At 34.6% G+C, this 24,231-nt stretch overlaps 1 protein-coding gene across 3 annotated transcripts in view; it reads right to left on the bottom strand.

The window, feature by feature from the left end:
- Nucleotides 1-428: 428 nt before the first annotated feature.
- Nucleotides 429-24,231, bottom strand: part of DHX29 (DExH-box helicase 29) — a 29,155-nt gene continuing 5,352 nt past the window's right edge. For 2 of the 3 annotated variants that reach the window (XM_039355666.1, XM_039355672.1), the window contains 23 exons: nucleotides 23,509-23,648; nucleotides 22,669-22,791; nucleotides 21,255-21,381; nucleotides 20,496-20,657; nucleotides 18,869-19,034; nucleotides 17,310-17,433; nucleotides 15,993-16,595; nucleotides 15,194-15,337; nucleotides 14,937-15,113; nucleotides 14,149-14,289; nucleotides 13,354-13,498; nucleotides 13,054-13,174; nucleotides 12,452-12,536; nucleotides 11,320-11,408; nucleotides 10,598-10,726; nucleotides 9,415-9,490; nucleotides 8,415-8,639; nucleotides 7,225-7,361; nucleotides 6,380-6,473; nucleotides 5,571-5,858; nucleotides 4,639-4,770; nucleotides 2,369-2,465; nucleotides 429-1,780 (listed from right to left, as the gene is read on the bottom strand). In XM_039355666.1, coding sequence (XP_039211600.1) covers nucleotides 1,725-1,780; nucleotides 2,369-2,465; nucleotides 4,639-4,770; nucleotides 5,571-5,858; nucleotides 6,380-6,473; nucleotides 7,225-7,361; nucleotides 8,415-8,639; nucleotides 9,415-9,490; nucleotides 10,598-10,726; nucleotides 11,320-11,408; nucleotides 12,452-12,536; nucleotides 13,054-13,174; nucleotides 13,354-13,498; nucleotides 14,149-14,289; nucleotides 14,937-15,113; nucleotides 15,194-15,337; nucleotides 15,993-16,595; nucleotides 17,310-17,433; nucleotides 18,869-19,034; nucleotides 20,496-20,657; nucleotides 21,255-21,381; nucleotides 22,669-22,791; nucleotides 23,509-23,648 — 3,581 coding nt within the window. In that variant the 3' untranslated portion in view covers nucleotides 429-1,724. Of the gene's footprint in view, nucleotides 1,781-2,368; nucleotides 2,466-4,638; nucleotides 4,771-5,570; nucleotides 5,859-6,379; nucleotides 6,474-7,224; nucleotides 7,362-8,414; nucleotides 8,640-9,414; nucleotides 9,491-10,597; nucleotides 10,727-11,319; nucleotides 11,409-12,451; nucleotides 12,537-13,053; nucleotides 13,175-13,353; nucleotides 13,499-14,148; nucleotides 14,290-14,936; nucleotides 15,114-15,193; nucleotides 15,338-15,992; nucleotides 16,596-17,309; nucleotides 17,434-18,868; nucleotides 19,035-20,495; nucleotides 20,658-21,254; nucleotides 21,382-22,668; nucleotides 22,792-23,508; nucleotides 23,649-24,231 lie in introns of those variants that run through there. The other variant, XM_039355683.1, reaches the window with a different exon arrangement.

The raw sequence follows: 24,231 nt of genomic DNA, 5'->3' as shown, positions 1-24,231 counted from the left end.
CCTTCTCCAAGCATATGCCAAGTCATTATTCTCAGCACGTTTTTCATAAGAATAAGCAAAAATGCAATTGAAACTGAGAATGAAGATGCTGTGCCAGTGTACAGTCTTATATAATACTACTAATCAGATTTGCCTTTTAGCTTTTTGAGATTTGAGAATTAGTTTTTTCCTTTAAAATTGACATCAAGGCAAGTGTAAAATCTTTGTAAGATTTTCATCCTTTTCAGGCATATCAACAGAACTGTAGTTTCTTTATCAGGAAAGATCAGTTGCTAAGAAATACTGAAATCTGCAAGCTGCTTACAAAAAGTACTTTAGTATTTCAAAGTCTTCAAAGACTTCTTATTTTAAGAACTGACTCAATTGTATAAAAATTCAGGATTAAGATTAACAAGAGCTCATCTAAGTAAGTGAGGCAAAAGTTTTAGTTGATGAAAAGAAAGCATCACATTTTTATTATATAGTATTAAACAAATTTCTAAAGCCTTTTTACAGTATGTACATTTGTAATAAAACACTTTGCTCTAATTGATCTTAAATACTAAGAAAAAAGTGAAATCCTAATCTGACATCACAATTTATTAAGGATAATATCTAAATAGGAATGATTTTTATTTTTAATATTAAAATTATACTCATATTGAAGTACATGACTTTACATTTCTTAACTAGCTTGATTCTTTCATCACTTGATAAGTTTCAGTTCATATAGGACACAGTATTTTTAATACATCAAATTTGATAACACCAATTATGGTTGGTGGAACACAATGTGGTGTCGTTGCACACTTAGGTTCTTTATTTGGACAATAATTTGTAGAAACTCAGCTGAGTGTAAGATATTTATTCGCCTGTTTTAGTTTTAAATTTTGTGCCTGATGCTAAGATGTGTTGCAAATTTTAAAGTGAAAATAGCATTATATATGATAGAGGAAAGCAAACGTGTTTTGAGTATGAATCAAGTTGAAACTCCTATGAGACGTATGTGTACAAAAAGGCATATAAAAGGTGGTATGCATAATTTTTCTTTTTCTATATAGTTTCTTTATATAAAGAAGAAAGTTTCTAAATATTTGAGGTGGTATGTTGCCTTTTAAAAAAAAGATGTAATATTTCTTCTAGTTTTATAATACTGAATTCAAACAGAGAATCTCAATCTATAGAAGCATGCATACTAAAAACAATCTGGGTCTTCAAGCAAATATTTGTACATCAAACATTTAGAAATACCAAAGACACATATCTCCTGGCACTACTAATCTGTACTATGTCTTTTGCAAGTAATCATTTGGGTAATGAATGAAAATAAAAAAATTCTTAGAATGACACAGATAAAATTTTGCTTAATAATTATCTAATCTATTCATGCATTTTGGCAAAGAAAGATTCTGGTTCCTCAATTGTGTACTTTCTTTAAAAGAACAGAAATCTATGCTGAAATCTTACAACTGAAAGCATAATCAAGATATGCTTTATGACAAAATAAAAAAACAATTCTCATTTTTATACTGAAACCATCTCCATGGTTGCCATTATTTAAATTTGAATACCCACTGTTCAAGAGTTTTTATTATCAGTTTTACAAGGCAATCTTATTTCTTGCAGAATAATGACAGAATGTATGTGGAAGGTTCAGCATCCTAATGCTGATTGCATTGTTTTCTTTAAACAAGCACATTCTTCAGTCATATTTTTCTTCTTCCAACTTCTGTGGCTTTGAACTATCAGACAGCGTTTTCTGTTTTTATCAGTTCTTTGATGATGTTCAAAATTTTGTCATCTAGAAAAATAACAGTGTTAAGAAAGAATAAACTTAATTCTTCTCATCACTCAAAATTTTCATGGATGTATTGTCAAATGGCCAGATGCACTGTACCTGGCAAAAGATGCACAGAAGTCAGAAATTATAAATAAGAAAAAGTTAGCATCTCCAGTGCTGGCATAGTTAAGCTGTTCCACACAACTTAATTAAAGAGACAAACCATAGGCTCAGAGGGTTTTTTTCTCTATCTCGTAGTTTCATAATCAGTGACCCATTATATGGAAATGGTTATTTCTTTAGAACTCGCTGCCACTGTCTTTACTACTGAATTCTCATTTAGTTTCCAGACATTGAAAAACTTTAACTTCTCCCTCCAAAATTGAGTAAAAATAGTGCACTGATGCGACTCACTGAAGATCTTACTAGTAAAAAGTAATGACTGCATCTGATAAATAGCTACAGCTATCCTCGATGGTAACTTATGTGTTTTGTAGAAATTAAGCATCTGCCATACGAATACTTTTCAGCAAGAACGCAGACAGTTTTCCCATATATCTTACATATATATTCAATTTTTTCATGGCAACATAGAAACAATAAAATTACCTTCAAGGGTCATTTTAGGGTTTTCAAGCTTTTGCTTTAAAACAGACTCAATGAGCGCTCTCAGTTGCTTGAAAATTACTGCAATTTTTACAGGGGCCTGTGAAAATAAGTAATGTCAAATTACTTATTTTATTAATAATTATTAAGATTAAAACAAGTTTAATGACTATGACATTGAGACAAATTTTGGAACACACTGGCCTGGAGAGATGTAATGATGCTGCTTGAAATTAGGGTTAGCAATATTAGGAAGGAGTCAAGAATTTCAGTGTTAGAACTCATTCTATTTTATAACCAATATGGGATTGGTTGTTAAATGTGTTTCCTGTTACAGTAGGGCAAAAAAGTATTTAGTCAGCTACCAATTGTGCAAGTTCTCCCACTTAAAAAGATGAGAGAGGCCTGTAATTGTCATCATAGGTAGACCTCAACTATGAGAGACAAAATGAGAAAACAAATCCAGACAATCACATTATCTGATTTGGAAAGAATTTATTTGCAAATTATGGTGGAAAATAAGTATTTGGTCACCTACAAACAAGCAAGTTTTCTGGCTCTCACAGACCTGTAACTTCTTCTTTAAGAAACTCCTCTGTATTCCACTCATTACCTGTATTAATGGCACCTGTTTGAACTTGTTATCAGTATAAAAGATACCTGTCCACAACCTCAAACAGTCACACTCCAAACTCCACTATGGTGAAGACCAAAGAGCTGTCGAAGGACACCAGAAACAAAATTGTAGACCTGCACCAGGCTGGGAAGACTGAATCTGCAATAGGCAGCTTAGTGTGAAGAAATCAACTGTGGGAACAATAATTAGAAAATGGAAGACATACAAGACCACTGATAATCTCCCTCGATTTGGGGCTCCACGCAAGATCTTACCCCATGGGGTCAACATGATCACAAGAATGGTGAGCAAAAATCCCAGAACCACACTGGGGGAACCTAGTGAATGACCTGCAGAGAGCTGAGACCAACGCAACAAAGGCAACCATCAGTAACACACTACGCCGCCAGGGACTCAGATCCTGCAGTGCCAGACGTGTCCCCCTACTTAAGCCAGTACATGTCTGGGCCTGTCTGAAGTTTGCTAGAGAGCATTTGGATGATCCAGAAGAGGATTGGGAGAATGTCCTATGGTCAGATGAAACCAAACTAGAACTGTTTGGTAGAAACACAACTCGTGTTTGGAGGAAAGAAAATGCTGAGTTGCATCCAACGAACACCATACGTATTGTGAAGCATAGGGGTGGCAACATCATGCTTTGGGGCTGTTTCTCTGCAAAGGGACCAGGACCACTGATCCGTGTACAGGAAAGAATGAATGGGGCCATGTATCGTGAGATTTTGAGTGCAAACCTCCTTCCATCAGCAAGGGCATTGAAGATGAAACGTGGCTGATCTTTCAGCATGACAATGATCCCAAACACACCACCTGGGCAATGAAGGAGTGGCTTTGTAAGAAGCATTTCAAGGTCCTGGAGTGGCCTAGGCAGTCTCCAGATCTCAACCCCATAGAAAACCTTTGGAGGGAGTTGAAAGTCCGTGTTGCCCAGTGACAGCCCCAAAACATCACTGCTCTAGAGATCTGCATGGAGGAATGGGCCAACGTACCAGCAACAGTGTGTACCAACCTTGTGAAGACTTACAGAAAACGTTTGACCTCTCTCATTGCCAACAAAGGATATATAACAAAGTATTGAGATTAACTTTTGATATTGACCAAATACTTATTTTCCACCATAATTTGCAAATAAATTCTTTCCAAATCAGACAAGGTGATTGTCTGGATTTGTTTTCTCATTTTGTCTCTCATAGTTGAGGTCTACCTATGATGACAATTACAGGCCTCTCTCATCTTTTTAAGTGGGAGAACTTGCACAATTGGTGGCTGACTAAATACTTTTTTGCCCCACTGTATATCCAATTCAGATCAGTATGAGCTAATTAGTAATATTTTAACAGGAGGTACTTAAAGTCATCGTTCCACAAGTTAGATGTCACAGAAATAGCAATGTTTCAAACTGAATGGAGAAAACATTCAAGCCAGTGACCAAAATGTTATTTGTGCTCTCTTTTCTTTACAGAATCTGAGCAGAAGCCTAATAAGTTTGAGAACACTTATTATCAATAAATATGACAAATATATTTTCTTTGTAATCTGCTTTCTATCAGAGTTTATCTGTCTGTGGACTTTGCACACTAAATGAAAACAAAGTTCAGTGATGTAACAAAATGCTTCCTAACTCACACATAAGATATACCTGAAAATGGATCCAGCCATCAACTGATAAAAGGCGTTCACGATGCAGCACTTCTATATCTCCACCAAAAAGTAATATTGGAAAGGGGGAAATTAAGCTGGTCTCTTTCAAGAACACTCTGGCATATCTAATCTGAATAGAAAAGACAAATACAATTCATTTGATTTATCAATTTGTTGTTTTTCATGTAGCAATTATTTTTCTATCCAGGGAATTCATTTTTATATTTATTTGAAAATATGATTATAAAAGCATTATACTCAAGGTCCTTATCAAAAATATTGTGTGTGCAAGAATAAAGGTACTTTTTAAAGTATATACTTGCATAGTCTAAATGTTTTGCAAGCTTTAAATAAGTAGCATTGGTAGCTACGAAGTTATGGAACTATATATCAGTTTAACAACTGCAGGACAAAGGTTTTACATAAAAATAGTATGCAAAAATGCATCTGCACATAAAGCACTTCATGATAATTCAATCTCGAAGCAAGCACTGTCTGATAGTTGATCAGGCTACTTTTATACGGACTGGTTAGATGCCACCAATCAACTGCATAAGCGAGAAAGGCTTTGCTAACTTCAATAATGACTGAGCCTCCATTGACAATAATAATCTAGCAGAACGCCTAAAGACAGCAATCCAAGTCTCTGTAATTCCTGGATAAAAGGATCTACTTAGTGCAACATCTAAATCTTATCAGGATCCATCTTTAAATAAGGGCTCCCCAAAAAACAAACATAGAAGTCCTCTTTACTTCAGTCCCCTTAAACAGAAACTCTGTAATAGAAGTGGAGAACAGAAATGATTTTATAATAAGCCAAACATACTTAGAGCCATAAAGCATGCCCACCTGAACCATGTGGAGAAATCCTACCTCTACATAATACTGCATTTTCATACCACTACAATAAAAAAATCTAATTTAGCTTACTTTCTCTTGATATAGCAGCCATCCATAGGTTTGCAGATCCCTGTTTACAGAAGAAGGGTGCACCTGTGCTTTACCCTGAGCCGTCTCTGCCATGCATGCTAATTTCTCTGTAACATCCACAGACTTGGTGTACATTATCTTCCCCACATTGTCATACAGCCCTGCAGTTAGCACAGCTTTAAGGAGAACCATTTCTTGTAGTGACAAAGAATGTATTCCTTCGTGACGAGATGAGGGTGCAGCAAACCCCGCTGCCTGAACCACTCTGATAAGTTCCTGTTTTACATCCTAAAATAGATTTATATAATTGTGTTTTATTAATACACTTGCACTTTAGCACACTGTAACTACATATATATTTATAATCTTAATACTGCCACAAAAACCATTAGTGCAGAAAGCATCTATCCAGAATCTCATGATTGATATTTGTATTTCCATCTCACCTATTTGCCATTGCATCTGTAGGTAACAAAGAGAATTGGTATCAGTGGTATTTAATTTTCAAATGTTTTAAACAAGCTAAAAATACAAACTACATAAAAGATTAAAAGATTTCCTGAGAGTTGGAATAATTAATCAGTGGAACGACTTGCCTCCAGAAGCTGTAGGTGCTCCAACACTGGAGGATTTTAAGAAGAGATTGGACAACCATTTATCTGAAATGGTATAGGGTTTCCTGCTTGAGAAGGAGGTTGGATTAGAAGACCTCCAAGGTCCCTTCCAACTGATGTTCTGTTATTAATATTCTTCATTATTGAATAGAGATTTTTGCAGATTAGAAAAAAAGATTAAAAGGATTAAAGTACCTCAAGTGTTAGTAGTGAAGTTCTGTTCAGAAAATTTCTCCTACAATAAGTCATTTCAGCACGATAACCTCCTTCAGAGCGGGCTTTCTTCCATCTAGATAAAAGAAAAGAAAATCTTTTTATTCTAATGTAAGAAGTCATCACTATTAAAGATATATGGACAATATATATATAAATTATATATATATTATTGCTACGGTATTTCAAATAACCTGAACAGAATTTAACTTAGTTACACTTGCACAAAAGAGTACTAGGAAATCTCAGCACTATAAATTAATAAGAGAAGCCAAAACACCTTGAAAGAAGCCACTTCTGTTTTCTTTTTCATTAAGTAAACCAGGGGTTCCCAACCCCTGGGCTATATAGCCCACTGCTGGGCCATGGCTTATTTGGAATTGGGTTGTGCGAGTGACTGGCTGGAGCGTGCATGCATGCTCAGTTCAACTTGTGTGAGCGCCGGGCACTCATGTGCCGGCCCGCATGTCATGCTAGTTGAACTGAATGTGTGCGTGCCAGCCTGACACTCGCACGGCCAGTTTCTATCTCCCTCCCTCCAGCCAGGCCAAGCCACAAAGGTTGGGGACCACTGAAGTAAACTTCACATATGTGCCCTTAAAGTCATCATGACTCAAACTTATCTCAGAGGACAAGTTATTAAATAACTAGAGAAGATACAGAAAGCAGAGTAGAGAAAGCAGTTAACCATAACAAAATTCTTCTCCAGGTTGGAATGTATCATCATTGTAGAGGAAGAAAGCAATGGAAGAAAAATGAATGAAATTATAGTGGCAGTAAACAGATAAATAAAAAAAAATTATTCTAAGAAAAATCATTTCAATTACCCCAGATATGCCTTGTAAATTGTCAAATGGTCTGAACTGGCCAATGCCAAAAAAGATTTTGCCAGGTCTGCTTCATCTTTTCTTCCAATTGGGGTAGTAAAAGGAGACTTTTCAGTCATTACAGCTGCAAGAGTTGCCTACAAAATATGACAATGTACAGCAACATTTATATTTTTACTCCTGATTTTTTTATTAAAAAGTTTTTTTTATAATAAAGAATAAGGTCACTATCATAGGACTGTACCATTTAATCACATATTGAGGTAGCTCTTGCTTACCAATCAATGGAGCTGAAAAAAATAACCTTACAGCTGATTTATGATCTTTATAACATACCTAAATCATGTGATTGTCATTAGAATCAGTATGCATTGTCCTGTGCCTGACCTGGTTCTTTTTCTTTTCCGCTTTGCAAAGCAGAGAAATTAGAGACAGGGATTGCAAGAAAATTAGCTGTTTACACATCAAAAACCATGTGATCACACAAGAAGTGGTCGTTAGGAGGCAAAGAAAAGCTGAAGTTGTGAAATTGAATAATTTTATCTCTTTCCAGTCAGAAAGCAGTCATGGTCATATGATTTCCTTAGTGACTTAGTGACCACTTCACTCAGTGGCAAAGTTTCTGATTCCAATTAGGGTTGTTACACAAGAACTACCTGTAAGATGCTGGGCTCTGGAAAAGAGTTAGTGACATTTTCTGATACTATCATGAAAAAAAAATTCTTTGGAGACTTGCAATTCCTATACAACCGCATGAGATTTCAGCACTCACACATGATGTTTCATACTATTTTGACATTTTATTTTGGATGCTACAAACACTTATTAGGATGTACAAGGCACAATACTGCAAATTTGCAAAACTTTTGGTAAGGACTGTCAGAATCTAAAATCTTAAAGCAAAGATGGAAAGTTCTATATGAAAATAATATAGAGACATAATAATGTGACCAGACATTTACAATGATTTGGAAACAGGCCAATATTTTCTTCTTCAAAGGACACTGCATTTCAAAAATCCCAGAAGAAACAACGAGCATTAGTTTCGCACTGAATCAACTGAAATAATATTTTACATACCATAAACAGTATCTAACCTACCAGCCTGTATAGAATAGGTTCTCAGATCAACATTTATTTCATGAGCACTGGGCAAGTAATGGGCTGCCCATTGTTAGCCATCAACTTACCACTGGATCCAAGCAGCCAAAAATAGCACCAAATATAAGCATTTTACCAATCTTTACATTTACTGGCAAGGCTGCAAGATGTTGGCCTAGAGGAGTCAGTTTGGGCTCACTTAATTCACAAGCCCCAATTTTCCTTAGAAGATACATGGCTTTGGCAACAATTTGAGACTGAGGTGGGTCTAATGCCTTGGAGAGGAATTCTTCAGGAGAACCAAGATTGCATTTCTATAGATAGAAAAATAAATAAATAGAATGAGCCTGAAAAGATATATAACTCTCATTCATTCACACATTTTAACTACTTCTAAATTATTTATTTTCATGTTTATTACCATAAGACAACATATGTAATATACAGTATGATGGGATTTTCTATTTCAGGTTTCAAAGTAACTTAGTTAACTGTATAGATTCTATGCATTTTGCTATAGGAAGAGGATCTATTTGTTATCCTCCTTCAGTCAGCTATACATCCTGGCCTCATATGATTGAACTACAGCAACCTTTGTCCTAACTTGGAACTATGTGAACAGTTTTGATAGGAAAAAGCAAAGCTAATTTGCAATATTCATAGTCATTTCCCATATATCTGTTTCTCAAACCATATCTCCATATCTAGCAACTTTAGATTTATGCCAGGGTTTCATGCTTGCATGTGGTGTATATGTGCATTGTACAAAAGCCATAATATTTAATAAATACTGATTTATTTTTCATTTATGAAAACCCACACCATTCAAAATATCTTTTGTTTCAAATGGGCATGGAAAATATGACATTACATAATGGTCTATTCCTTCACCTCTTCCTTATTTCCATACATCATGTGGGCATTTAAGGTATGACTAAACTTTCTTGCAGTTTTGCCAAGAGATTACAACTTCATGCAAGAATTTTTCTTGTTTAGAAAGGTAAACAATTGCAAACAATACACTTAGCCAGATTCTCAGAGTTTCTTGGTAAATCAAAATAATGAATATTTAAAGCCAAGATATCATACCATGATGTGAAGACACAGTTCTTCCAAGGGAACTCGCAATATTTCTGGAACAGAATATTCTAGAAAACTTTCAAATCTGCAAAAGCCATAAGGCAAAGAACAAAAGAACTGATTTAAGTTGCTACATTCCAATATTTATTATGGAACCTGTTATGTATAAATATCTATCACTACAATGGGAACTATTCATTTGCATTAAGTTGTCAACCATTTCTTTGATGGTGGATTCTTCAACTCAATACAGGTTACTTTAGTTAGTAGTAGTAGTAGTAGTAGTAGTAGTAGTAGTAGTAATAGCAGTAGTAGTAGCAGTAGTAAAGTTGGAAGAGACTTTGGAGGTCATCTAGTCCAACCCCCTGCTCAGGCAGGAAACCCTATACCATTTTGGACAATGGCTGTCCAGTCTCTTCTTAAAAACGTCCAGTGTTGGAGCATTCACCGCTTCTGGAGACAGATTGTTCCACTGGTTAATTGTTCTAACTGTCAGGAAATTTCTCCTTAGTTCTAGGTTGCTTCTCTCCTTGCTTAGTTTCCACCCGTTGCTTCTTGTCCTGCCTTCAGGCACTTTGGAAAATAGCTTGACTCCCTCTTCTTTGTGGCAGCCCCTGAGATATTGGAACACTGCTATCATGTCCCCTCTCGTCCTTCTCTTCATTAAACTAGACATACCCAATTCCAGCAACCGTTCCTTATATGTTTTAGCCTCCAGTCCCCTAATCATCTTTGTTGCTCTTCTCTGAACTCTTTCTAGAGTCTCAACATCTTTTTTACATCGCGGTGACCAAATACTGGAAGCAGTATTCCAAGGGTGGCCTTACCAAGGCATTGTAAAGTGGTATTAATACTTCACGTGATCTTGATTCTATCCCTCTGTTAATGCAGCCTAGCACTGTGTTGGCCTTTTTGACAGCTGCAGCATACTGCTGGCTCATATTTAGGTGATTGTCCACTAGGACTCCGAGGTCCCTCTCACAGTTACTACTATTGAGCAAGTTCTGTAGTTTCTCGCAAAGGATTATTCATCTTCCAATGAAATATAATATGGTTAATAAACTTTGCATGTTGTAGTAGTATATGTGAGACAATTTAATAGGTAAATTAAATGTCATAACAGAAGTGCTATAGTTTTAGCAAATGGTTCTGCCTTTAACATAGAATGCGTTGATGATTAAAATAATTTTACCTGTCTCGGGTATATAGTCGAAAGCAAAATCCATCTCTGACACGCCCTGCTCGCCCCTGACGTTGTAGTGCACTAGCTTTACTGACAAAAGTCTCTTCCAATGAGCTCATCTGACTACTTTCATGGTACCTGAAGAAAATATTAAGGAAATGTCTAGCACATTTATTAATACTAAACTTAATTACTCTCCACATAGAACACTATATTTTCTTCTATATAAATGAGTACTTCTGAAAACCTAGCTAACCAACCATAGAAAGCTATGCCTATTTTAATAGGATCTACAACCAAACAGAAAAAGAAACCAGTTTCAGAAGAATTCCAGTTATCTCTTCCATTAACCTCTTGCACAAACTTAAATGCTGTTCCTAATTTCTCCCACCCATTCCACCTGCAGTAGGCCAGATCAAATTTCCATAACTGCCTAAATGGAAAGAAAGAAAATACAAAAAAGGCCTATAGAAAGCGGCTTGCACTTAAGAAACAAAATAAGCAATGAGGTTTCTGACGAGTACATGTTTATTTATTCCTCAAAATTCAGTTGATCTAATAAAACACTGTTTTGCGGGACAATATCCTATTCTAGAAAAAGTATAGTACTACATTATATCTAGTTATTGCATAAAAAATAAAAAACTTCTAATGCATCCAAAACTCTATTGAAAAAAAAATCAATATATCTCTAATGAAAGCTGATCCTTTTTAGTGGAAAGCGTTTTCACCTGTTTTCCTTTGTTCTTCCAGCATCAATTACAAAAACAACATCAGGTATAGTAATACCTGTTTCAGCTATATTGGTGGCCAAAACAATCTGTAAAAGAAACACAAGAGAGAAAAGGTCTGTTTTATGAACATGAGCAAAAATTAAGATCCAAAACAACTGATTCTAATTATGCTTACAATGTATTTGTAACATTTACTCTTTTATTAATAAAATAAAGTAAGCCACTTTAGGGTAATCTATATCCTGAAATCAGGGATCATAGAATAAATAGTACATTATCCTTGAAGAATATTTATGTTAAGTATTTCACTTAACATAAAATACGGCACAACAGAGATCTATGAGTTTGGGGAATAAGATGCAATTGTTTGGAAAGGTCCCAGCTATAATTTTAAGGAAAAGTTTTATTATTAAGAATCAATCAAGGATATCTGATATTGGACGGATCAGAAATAATGACTGCAGTGGTTTTATGTGGTAGATTAGAAGACGTTTGTGGACCTTATGCGAGTTAAATACAATAATAGATTGTTAACAAAGGGCTTTGAAGTTTAGCTTTGCTATTGGGTTTACCTGTTAACTGTTCTTTTTTTACAGTAGATATATGGTAAGTCAAATTGGTTGGATAAATAAAGCTATAGAAGGTCATAAATTGTGGACCTGTTTTGCAAGAGAGGTAACTTGTTGAAATATACTTATAAGTATGTTTGATCTTTTGTCTTTATGCACATTTTTGTTTTGTTACTGCTCCTTTTTTTCCCTTTTGTAGCTTGTATTTTAACTTAGGAAATAAAATAAAAAATGTATTTAAAAAACTAAAATACTACAGCCACAGTCCTAACTGAAATTGAATATTATTAAGATACATCCTAATTTTATATGATCTTCATTGACTTTTCAGAAATCTTTGTTTCTGGTTTCAGGTCAATATCAATCAAGACATTTTACTGCCCTAGGCCATAATATCACATTAGAAACATTTGGGATACACTCAGTTTTGTCTCTTTAATCTCTTTCTTTAAATTACATGAAAAGCACCACGCATGATACAAAAAGGCTGAAAGAAAAATCAGGGATCTTGAGACGCAGGGCAAGATATCAGTTCAGATATATTAATACCTCAAGCTTACCTTTCTAACACCAGAAGGAGGCAATGTAAATGCAGATGCTTGCTCTTGAGTGGACAGAATAGAATGCAATGCTATTAACTGGTGCCTAAAAATTATAATGCAAAAAAATTAATTGTATTGTTTTGACTTGTAAGACAAAATGCCTACATCTCAGCAGACAATATGCATGAGATTTGGATTTATAATTTAATTATTCAGTACATTGTATTAATGCTATATACCAGAAAAATGCAAAACATATTATATTGAAATACTTAACACTGCCAATAAAAATATGTCCTTTAATAGCTATTTTAATATTTATACTTGCTAGTTGTGTTATGAGCAATATGAACTGATATATCCATTACTTGAGAATGTTTCAGAAAACTGAAAATGTTTACAAGTAGACAATCAATTTTCACATAATTTAGTTTACATACAAACCCAAAAATGTCTATTATGGTAAAAACTATTTTGATGTTTAGATGGGTAATTGCATATTAAATAATTAAAATTTGTTATTTTCAGTTAGCAATCCCATCTATCTTCTCATAATTCAATCTATGCAACAATGTATGTTTTAATTAGAATCTATCATTAGTTTTCCATGATTTGCTTACCTCTGTCTTAGATCAAATCTTCTGTCAGTCAAAATGAGATCATACAACTGCTGTATATGTGCAAGGCCTGGTAGAAAGATCAAGACGGCTCCTTCCATATTTTTGAATTGGGGACTTTTGTCTGTATAGGGACAGAAGGAAGTTAATAAAGAATTTATTTTTATTATCAAGAAAAGTCTCTCTCACACACAGGGACATCTGTACATATTAGGCATTTTCCTTAGGGAAAAGGGAAAACAAAGATCAGGCGTAAGAAAGTTATTTTAAATTTGTGTTTTATGCAATTTTTCAAAACCTTACCTAAAAATGCAAGTAACTCCAGTATGAGGTCAAAGTTGATCTTGTAGGGATTCATACAGTATATGGCTTCCCGAGTTCGACTGCTGTATTTTTGGTAATATGGTCCTAGCTCAATACCAGATGCAGCCTGAACTGGAACACTTTCCTGAACATAACAGAAAGAAATTTGGAACAATAATTCTAAAACAAGGTAGCAAAATAGTTTTATTTATTGCTGCATATAATAAATAAAATAAAAAGGACTATATGTGTTAGACAGCCTAACTGCAACATCAACTAACAGAAGATTGAATACAAATGTAAGTTCATGCAACAGAGCTAGAAATAAATTTGCTATCCTTTCGTCTGTCACTCTGAAAGGCTATGCCAGAAATGAGCAACCAAAGAACAGTCCATTCCCCCAATCATATTTTTTTCTAACTCTCCCAAGATTATATGCAAAAGCTTGGCAGCAATTTTCATTTTTCACCATTTTTTTATTTTTTAAAATAAATGTAATAAATCTCTTTCCCATCCCCAAAAATAACATAAAGAAACAAAACAGAGCCAAGATTTCATGGCTGCCTCTTTTTTGTAATATCACACTATCAGTCTGCTGCTTCCAGCAATCCTCAAAGGATAATTTCTAAGGATGGCCATCTTGTGCTGTCCTGAAGGCTGACAACCTGTTAAATAAAGCGGGCCATGGTGCAAAATAATGGAGCATCCCAAATCCAGAGGGGAGGATACACCTACTTTGAGCACAACTGGTAAACAGTTCTGTAAACACTTATTTTTTTCCGCATAAAATGTTACCTGATATTTTGTTATTCCTCCTCCTTTGCTAGTAACATTTACAGTTATTTCCTCCTCTTCTTCCAAAAATTTCTGACAATATTCAGAATCTTTTTCAAGAACAAAGCCAGTTTCCTCTATTATATCTTCAACATGAAAAACCTGGAATTTTGTAAAGTGAAATAGTTCAATTTTAGATGTACTGTATTTATTTTGAAATTACATTCAGAGCAACTTCCCATTACTGGAATAGAAAGGTACATCAACCTTTTGCCTCAGATAAATATCACAAAATTCAGCTGGAAAATTGCATAGCTTTTGGCAATCCTGGTCTGTCTTTAAACATGGATAATATGTGACTGCATATTGCATGCTGCTATTTGCACTAAAACTGACAAATGAAGAACCAGATTATTTAGAAATGATAATTATTATTGTCTGGACACATTATGGAAGCTCAGCAGAGAAGACTCTGATGCTGAGAAACATGAACAGAGGGGTAAAGGAGGAGACAAACAGCAAGGTGGATGGACTTGGTTACAGTGTCATTACTGGAAGACATGAAGAATTAGATTAGGGACAGATCATCATGGAAAAAACTACATGTTTGCTAAGTGCTGGCTTGATGGCATATAATCAATCAATGGATATGAAATCATATCCACATTAGAAATAATTTTGTGGCAGTTCATTATAAAATTTTAATATTATAGAGCACAGATTCAGAGATGAACAGTTTATGGTACTTCCAAAGGAAAAGATGGGACATCAAATCAAGAATTGTTATAAGAATACAATTATGCATTTACCTCTACAGGGTAACTCCTTCCTGAAATTCTTAGTATGGGACAGTGAGTGAAATAACTGGAGAATTTTTCACTATCAACTGTGGCACTCATCAAAATGAGATGGAGATCTGAACGCTTGTGCAAGATTTCCCTCAAGATAATTAGCAAGAAATCTGATTGAACACTTCTTTCGTGAACCTTTATGAAAAAGATATAGAGGAGGTTAATACGGATGAATAACTGTGCTGCTTTGAAATAATTAAAAAAGTGTTGCTAACCTCATCTACAATAACATGAGACACATTAGAAAGAAGAACATCTTCTTGCAATTTCCGGAGAAGAACTCCAGTTGTACAATAAAGCAGTCTAGTGGCTTCTCCTGTTCGCGATTCCATACGGATTTGATAGCCACACAAGGAATTCTTAGAGAAGAAAATAAAAGGTTTGTCCAAAATAAATTTATTATTATTAGAACATACTACTTGCTCCTATATTAATTCACAAACATTTTTCCTGTTTGAAAAAAAAAATCCATAGCAGGTGCAGGTAGTTTTGAAGCACTGTCCAATTTTTAGTCCATCCCAGCAGAAAGAGATGCTAGCTACTTTTTTATTTGTGATTTTTAAGGATTTGTAATACTTTTGGTGCAAGATTAACTCCGTAATATTTATTAAAAATATAACAAATATATATTATACAGAAAGAGCAGCATGCTTCCTCAAAAGGGGAATTTCTCTTATAAACTGACTGCAAAATTCAATACACCCTTAAGGTGTAACCTCAATCTGTTTCTGGACTGTTTACCTACAAAACTTCAAATGCAACTCTATTCTGTTCTTCAATTTGCCAGATAATGCTACTGCACCACAATTACTGATGCATAACTCGTGCTATAAGAAATTAAAATTACTACTGAATGATAATATAACAAAAGGATCGTAACATCCTTTTGTGAAATTCCTCTAAGCCATAAATGAAAATTTGTTCCATTATAAACTGATCTTTTAGGAGCACTTTAGCTGTCTATTACATTCTCTGAAAAGCAGTCTTTGGAATATAACTCTAAGAACGTCTTACTCTTCCACCAGGTCCATTTTCACAGCCCAGTTCTTCACAAACTCTAGTTGCCAAGCTCACTGCTGAGATCCTCCGTGGTTGGGTGCAAACAATATTGCATTTATTCAAATTTTGTTCATTATGTAGCAAATCTTCTAACAAGAAATGTGGAACTTGAGTGCTTTTACCACTACCTGTTTCCCCAGCCACAACCACAACTCGATGCTTTTTTAATGTTTCTATAAGGGTATGTTTATATTTAAACACAGGTAGTTGCTCTCTCTCCTTTAAAAGTCTTTGGTATCTGGAAGAATTCTGTTGTTTTTTAAAGAGAGCTCTCACAGGTTCTAAATCATCTGTAAATGAGGTCTCAAGAGAAAGCCCATTAAAGTCCTCTTCAGAAATTAAGTTCTCCCAAGAGTCTTCTGCATCTTCTGAAAGTTTGGCCTTGCCTTCAAATTGCTGTTGTGGCTGCTGCTGCTTCAGCTTGTTCAGCAGTCTGGCAATGAACTGGTCACGAGGCTTGTTGGTTTCCATCTTGTTTTCGTCTTCTTTTTTCTTTTCAGTATCAGTCCATTCTAACCAAATATCTCTGTATGTAGGAGGAAGTAACTGATGCACCGACTGAAGAGGAGACACAAAAAGGAATGCTTTAAAGTATGCCTGAGAATAAATTATGTATTACAATATTTATTTACTGAGAAGTGTCATTATATTCAATAAAACTGATTTCAGATAAATATGCAACATAGTTTTGAATCATGTATGCAGTGAAACTTTAATAGACAAGTTATGGGATGGAGGTCTCTGTTACTTCTAAATGTTTACTACAGTCAGATTTACTCTCTCTCCAATGATCTTCCAGAAATTATTCTCTCTCTCTCTCTCTCCCTCCCTACCTACCTACCTCTCTCTTTCTCTCTCTCTTTTCTTTTTATCTGGAGGTTATGACTGAGTAAGAATGGCTTCTTGAAGTTATGGTATAGGTATCTGGCTTAAAAAGAAAAATGCTTAATGTCATCATGCCAAGATAATATTTCAGCTGGACTTACCTGAGTTTTTCTGTATCTGAATGCTACTTATTATTTTTGAAAATGCTTAAGTCACAACTGCATCATATACTGCTCAATTAAAAACGGAATAAACAAGAAATGTTACCAATAAGAAACTGCATAAAATTAATATAGAAAGCAATCAGATCCATCAGACTGCAAAGTTTTAAGAGTCACCATTTCCTACATTAATCACCAAAATATTAATTGCACATACTGTATATGCCACCATTCCTTTTAACCAAATTATTTTTAAATACTTTTATTAGGAATTATAAAATCTCACCTGCCCTTTTGTCAAATGATACAGAGCTAACGTAGCAGCCAGATGTTGAGCCTGCATACTATCTTCTGTAACGATTGTGGGACATACCACCAATGTATCTTCAGCTGACTTGATAACTCTTACCCTTAAAAATAGTTAGTTCAAGCTTATTAAAAATAATATATTAAATAACAACTATTTGGAATGAAAAATCAAAACTTGTTCTTAAAATGCCAAATGGCATGAGCTGTGTAGCAGTTCAGTCACTTTAGTAAAATATAAGCTAATTAGTTCATGAAATGACAATGCGTGTTTTGTACAGTTGGTTTTAATGTATAAGCAAACTTTTATCATATAGATGAAACAAGCCATATTTCTTATTCAAATAACACAAGCTGCCCAGAGTTGTCATGAGTCAGATAATCCATAAATTGCATAAATAAAAGTAATTGTTTATCAATGTCAGCTTTATAAACAAATTCCAAATTTGATATAATCTGAAATAACATTTGTTCAGTGGCATGATGTATATTAATGGCAATTCAAAAAACAGAAATGTAAATAGTAGTAGTAGTAGTAGTAGTAGTACTAGTAGTAGTAGTAGAAGAAGAAAAAGAAGAAGATCTTTGAGGGACCTTTGAGGTCTTATAATCCAACCCGCTGCTCGGGCAGGAAACCCTATATCATTTCAGAGAAATGGTTGTCCAGTCTCCTTAAAAACTTCCAGTGTTGGAACATTCACTGCTTCTGGAGGCAGGTTGTTCCACTGGTTAATTGTTCTAACTGTCAGGAAATTTCTCCTCAGTTCTAGGTTGCTTCTCTCCTTGATTAGTTTCCATCCGTTGCTTCTTGTCCTGCCTTCAGGTGCTTTGGAGAACAGCTTGACTTCTTCTTCTTTGTGGCAAACCCTGAGATACTGGAACATTGCTGTCATGTCATCCCTCATCCTTCTCTTCTTTAAACTAGACGTACCCAATTCCAGCAACCGTTCTTTATATGTTTTAGCCTCCAGTCCCCTAATCATCTTTGTTGCTCTTCTATGTACTCTTTTTTTACATTGTGGTGACCAAAACTGGATGCAGTATTCCAAGCGTTGCCTTACCAAGGCATTATAAAGTGGTATTAACACTTCATGTGATCTTGATTATATATAATTCCTTATGCAGTATGTTTAGATATTGCTGTATAACTATTCTTTTAGGTGATTTTTGAGCTACCTACTTTCTCTCAGCCCAATTTACCTCACACGATTGTGGGGAAAACAGAAGGCAGAAACATTATTGTATTGTACTAAATCAAAGAAGGATGTAAATCAAATAAATATCCTACTGATTCAACTTTTGCAAATGGACATATGTGAGAACTTGGTGTCAGATTGACTTCATAATAGTGATAAGAGTTTTGCTTGCCTATAAAACTCACGAAATTATAGTATACTATGAATGAATTAGATCAGAATGGCACAATTATACCTGAGGGTAAATGATTTAATCTATGTTTCAACCTGAGTGTACTTATCCATTAAAATTACTTGAATGGAAGCATAATCAAGTGAAAACTTGCTTCAGGGTTATACATACCTACTTTTCCAATATCTTCCTGATGGAACTTTTTCAAAAGAAGGATTTGGGGACTTGGGATAATGCTTTCTGCACCAGTCAATCAAGAACTGTTTGGGAGATTTTCCAGTCCAGCTTCGAGCTGTATAATCAAAATTCCTTACATCCTGAGGATCTTTCTTTTTCACTAATATAAGCAAGAAAAAAACAAAAGTTATTTGTACACAGAGGATAGGAAGCATTAATTTTAAATCTGCATTTTAATATAAACAATTTTTAATATAAGCTCTGAAAAGCAGGCATAATTAATGCATGTGTAGAGCTAGATTCCAAATAATTCTAGTATTGAACCTAGAGTCTTGTGCTTCATTACTAGTTTATACAGGGTACAAAAGGTTTATTTATAATTTGCAGGTTTTCATAAAATTATGCCTCAGTCAGGAGTTCAGGGGCATAATGGTAGTTCAGATTTTGAGAGTCAATTCTTTATTTACAGTGCCCGTATTTGAATTATACAAATATCATTTCTAATTATAACTGCATTAACTAATGCCTTCATTTATCATGCTACATTCTGCAAGAAAGGATGCAGAATGCTGCAATAGTTGTAAGTGTAAGGTCCAGTTATAATTCAAATAAAACTGGGGTAGCATTTTTAAAAATGCTATGAAAAAAAAGCTTGACTATTTAACAAATGCTAAATAATGTATAAGCCTGCTCATCTGCCATCTTATATGTTTAATGAATATATTTATCTGTAAGCATGCTTCCTTTAAATCTGCTAGATTTCCTATTTTCAAAGGAATAGGACAAAAGCCATCTGGCTGCCCTGTTTTAGTCTCAGCTTTTAAAAGAATTTGGCATCAATTTTTAGTGAGCTGCACTGAATTTGCCCCTTTCCAGGTGTTTTCTATGAAAAAACCTCTAGACTCTAGAACAGGGGTAGGCAACCTTGGCTCTTTTTTGACTCGTGGACTTCAACTCCCAGAATTCCTGAGCCAGCACAGCTGGCTCAGGTATTCTGGGAGTTGAAGTCCACGAGTCATAAAAGAGCCAAGGTTGCCTACCCCTGTTCTAGAGTCTCAAGTGTTTTTTATATGATTGATTTGTTCAAGTATTGGTCTGAAAATTTAGACTTATAGGAAAGACTGTTTTGGAGAACTTTGTGTTTCTGTATTAACAGTGTAGGGAGGGTAGAAATTATTCCCATCAAAGAAGAAAGAATGAGAAAAGTTTTTATGATTCATAATTACTGAGATTCTAAGCGAGATGCTTTTATTTTTTTATAATCAACAGAGTCACATCTCTCAAAAGATGAAGGATCTGAGATTTATTCAGTTTTTAAGTAGAATGGTTTATTGTGATATATTTTAAATGAATTTAAAAAAAATACAGTGATATTCTGTTCCAAAGAAAGCAATCTACAGATTCACAACTTACAAGAGCAAATCTTGAATCCTACAGAATCACGTTACAAAAGGAAAAATCAAGCTTAACAACAGATTTTGCAGATGATTTAGATGCCTCTTACAAAAGCTATTGATCTAATCTGTATTGCATTTAGGAATGATCTTCTCTTTATATTCTATGGTAGACTGTCAGAGAATTGTTGAAAAATATCCATGAAGTTTTAAAACAAATTTTATACCTTTTTGTTCTTCTGGAGGAGGATTTTGTGATTTCTCAAGCATGTTCAAATTCAAGGCTCCACCTTTTTCAAGAAATACAGGATTCTTTTTCTTTTCACTTGGCTGGTCTGTGACTTTTATATTGGGATTGAACAAAGGGTGGTCTTCCAATGTTGCCATTTCTGTCAAAAAAGAAATATAAATAGGATTTATTCAATAGCCAAGCATTCTCAAATACTCTTGCTTAGGAAGGAGGAAGAGGAAAGTTTTTTTTTTTTAAATCTACTTGAAAGTTTAAGTTTAAAAAATATTACTCCTATTTAATCTATATCATTGTCTTCTGTAGCTGAATTAATATTAGCGCTATTCACACGCCAATATTAAAATATAAATGTTAATATTAATCTCACAAAATATTTTAAAGGAAACATATGTATACTGCTCCAAATTCAGAAAATTTATTGAATCAGAACACATCATTTTTGCTCAAATTACAAATAATCAAGCTGTATTATTTGACTCTGCATTAATTTTGCTTGATAAAGCCCACACGTTTATCAGTTGATACAATAATAGTAGGCAACAAAAATAAAAAATGTTGCCCAGGCAAATGTATTCCTATAGTTATGTATGATGTACAATTTTGGGGGGGTTATAATTTCCCAGTTTTAGAAAAGAAAGTAAAGATGACATCACAGTAGTATTTTATATAACTCTTTTCAAAAATGAGAATACTTTTTGCAAAACTGGACAACTAAATGAATGTTGAACGTCTCTACCTTGTTGAATACGTCTTATTTTTTCTTGCGCCATCTTTTGACCCTGCTTGTTTTTTTCTTCTTTAGAGGATCTTGCTAGTTCTTTCTTTTCCACAAGCTTCTCAGCCAAATGTAAATATCTTTCATTCTGTCCCAGAAAAACTAGTTACTCCACATGAATGTTTGTTATTTAAAAAAAAACCACACATCAGGCATGTTTAAAGACATGAAGAACCAATATGGTGTGGGGCCAGGCTACCTACAGAACCAGTTTCATCCCATCACAGCAGCCTGTACCACCCAGTCAGGAAAGTATGTTGCAGATCTGTCAGTTAAAGAATTCCAAATCTTCTCTGCCTTTGTCTCTGCCCTATGGAATATTCTTCCCCAGAGATGAGGTGGGCCCCCACTCTCCTGGCCTTCTGAAAAGAGGTTAAAAACATGGCTCTGCGGCCTTGCGTGGGAAGCCCAAAGGAGCACACAGTTGTGGGGTTGGTTAGTGTTATGAGAGCCCTCCTTTTGCCAACCAATTGTTAACAGAGTTAATTATTCTTATCTACTTGTTTATAATTTTTAATATTTTAACTGAAAATTGTAACTTCGATATTTTAATTTCAATATTTTAACACAGAGTCTCTCTCTGAGGGAGATGTGTGATTCAGAAATGTGAAAAATAAATAAATGAAAATATGAATAAATAAATGCTATCTTAAACTCCTTAACAGTTCTAATGTCAGCACGCCTTTGGATACATTTCTTGGAATACAGCTAAAAGAACCATAAACCATGGTTTACAAACTACAATGGTTAGGTTAACACAACATGTCAAGCTTAGGTCAAACAACCCATATTATTATGAACCCTATCATTCTCACATTGAAGCAAGAAAGTTTCCCTCAGAAAGTGTGAATGGTGAAGGTATTCTATTTCAACCTTACAGGTAACATTCTACTTATAATCTAAACCAAATTCATGTTTTATTTTTGCACTACATTCAAGCAATATTTTCACAACTTAGAAGCTAAACCAGTCAACATTTCCCACTAACTCCATCCATTTGGATGTAATAATGAGCAATAGTATAGCTGCAATCAAGTTTTCTTAAAAATGAAAGACTGATAAAGTTTTATTATTTGATTTAGCCCACAACAAGCATCTAGGAACAAATTTAAATCCGCAGCTTCCTCTCCCTTTACTCCATACGAAAAATCTGTTTCTCAAAGTTACTAATATACTAAACAGATAGATAGGTCTGATTCTCTGCTTAATGCTTCCCCAAGGGCAAACACTTTTCCACCTGAAGAGGGAACATTGTGAGACATCTCTCCTCAGCAAGGCCTTGCTTGTGCCCAAGAAACACTTCTTAATATAATATATGCATTGCAACAGGATGCTAAAAAGACAAAGATCTACATGAAACAGTTCATGAACTTACTGGGTCAAATTTTTCTTCCTCTGAATTTTTCAGAGACTCATTTTCTTCCTCAGCCCTCTGCTGCTCTGCATACAACAAGATTCGTTCCTTCATACTGATACTTTTTTGTTTTCCTGTGGTTACCTTTGGATATTATAAAGGAATAGTGTAGATAAATTTTTATTAGTGCATCTTTAAAACAAGTTTACAAATTACTGAAAATTTGCTGTTGCTTAGAACTAATCTGTATGACTCAATTAATTTTCTTAGAAGAAATTCCCATTATAGTTAATGTGTTTTATTCACTAACATGCAAAGAGAGTGTTACACAACTGAATTCATACTTCCATTAATGCAAGAGCATAAATATCCAGTCATATCTACCTGACCCACCAGAGCAGAGAAACAGGGAATGTTAGGGGTCCCTTCTCTTATAGTGGAACCAAGAACAAGGCCTTTCTCTGTGGTAGCTCCCTCCTATTGGAACATCATCCCTGCAGATATAAGATTGAGTCCCACTTTGACAGTCTTTCACAAGGCCCAAAGACATGGTTCTGTCAACAGCCTGGCGACTTAGAATGATGTGGAGCGCATCAAGTGATTGGTCTAACTGTAGTTGCCGGGGGGGGGGTGTAGGTTTTATCTTGTAAGCTGCCCAGAGTCACCATGAGTGAGTTGGTGATCTTTTCCTTTCTGACATTTATACATTTTCTTAATAAATAATAAATTTAATGTCATCCAGAGTCATTTCTTCTTCTTCCAATGAATTTGACAAATAAATACAATTTATTTGTATTTAAAAGCAATTTTTTTTTCATAAAATTAAACAATACTATGGTTTCTCTACATCCAGCAAAGTACCTTTTTCTCCTCATCATCTTCCTTCCTTTTATTGTTTAGCACCTGAGGAGTTTCAGATTTTGGCAAAGGAGAACGAAATTTAGCTCTAGTTTTTTGTTGTTCTTCACCAAATTGCTGACTGAAACCTTCAGGCAATGCATCTTTGAAAAACAGAAACAGAATTTCAAATACTGAATGTCTACACATATATAGTTGACTCTCTACTTATACATAGTTGATAATTATCTGTAGTTCTAAATTAGAATTACATCTTTAAAATCTTCCTTTTATTGTATAATTAATTCTATTCATATCATAATTTCAAAACTAAAGGTGGAATCTGGAGCTTTGTTTCTGGCAGCACAATAGAAGCAGGTGGCAAGCAAATCTGCTCTTTCTTTAATATCCCCCCCCCCCCAATTCTCAAAAGCTACTTCAGAGAAATTCCCAACCTTTTAGATAACACAAGAATATTTGGGGGGGGGGAGTTGCAGTAAGAAAGTGAGGCAAAAGCCTCATTGTGGTAATAAAAAGTTTATAACACAATGCTGAATTCCATGATTTGTCCTTGCAGGAACCTATACTTACACTGGAAAAAGCAAGAGCTTATGTGTTTTTCCAAAGCCTTTCTTTTTTAACAATACATTTAAACCATAATTAAATGGGTTTTCAGTTTAAAGTTTTTACATTTTCTTAGCCAGAGTTAATAAAATGTTACACAGCTTTTCACTTTAGAATGATTTC

The sequence above is a fragment of the Crotalus tigris genome, unplaced genomic scaffold, assembly GCF_016545835.1.
Source record: "Crotalus tigris isolate CLP2741 ecotype Arizona unplaced genomic scaffold, ASM1654583v1 scf7180000017571.3126492, whole genome shotgun sequence".
Lineage (NCBI taxonomy): Eukaryota > Metazoa > Chordata > Lepidosauria > Squamata > Viperidae > Crotalus > Crotalus tigris.
Note: the sequence above shows the minus strand (reverse complement) of the source record. Positions and strands in the feature narration are given on the sequence as shown.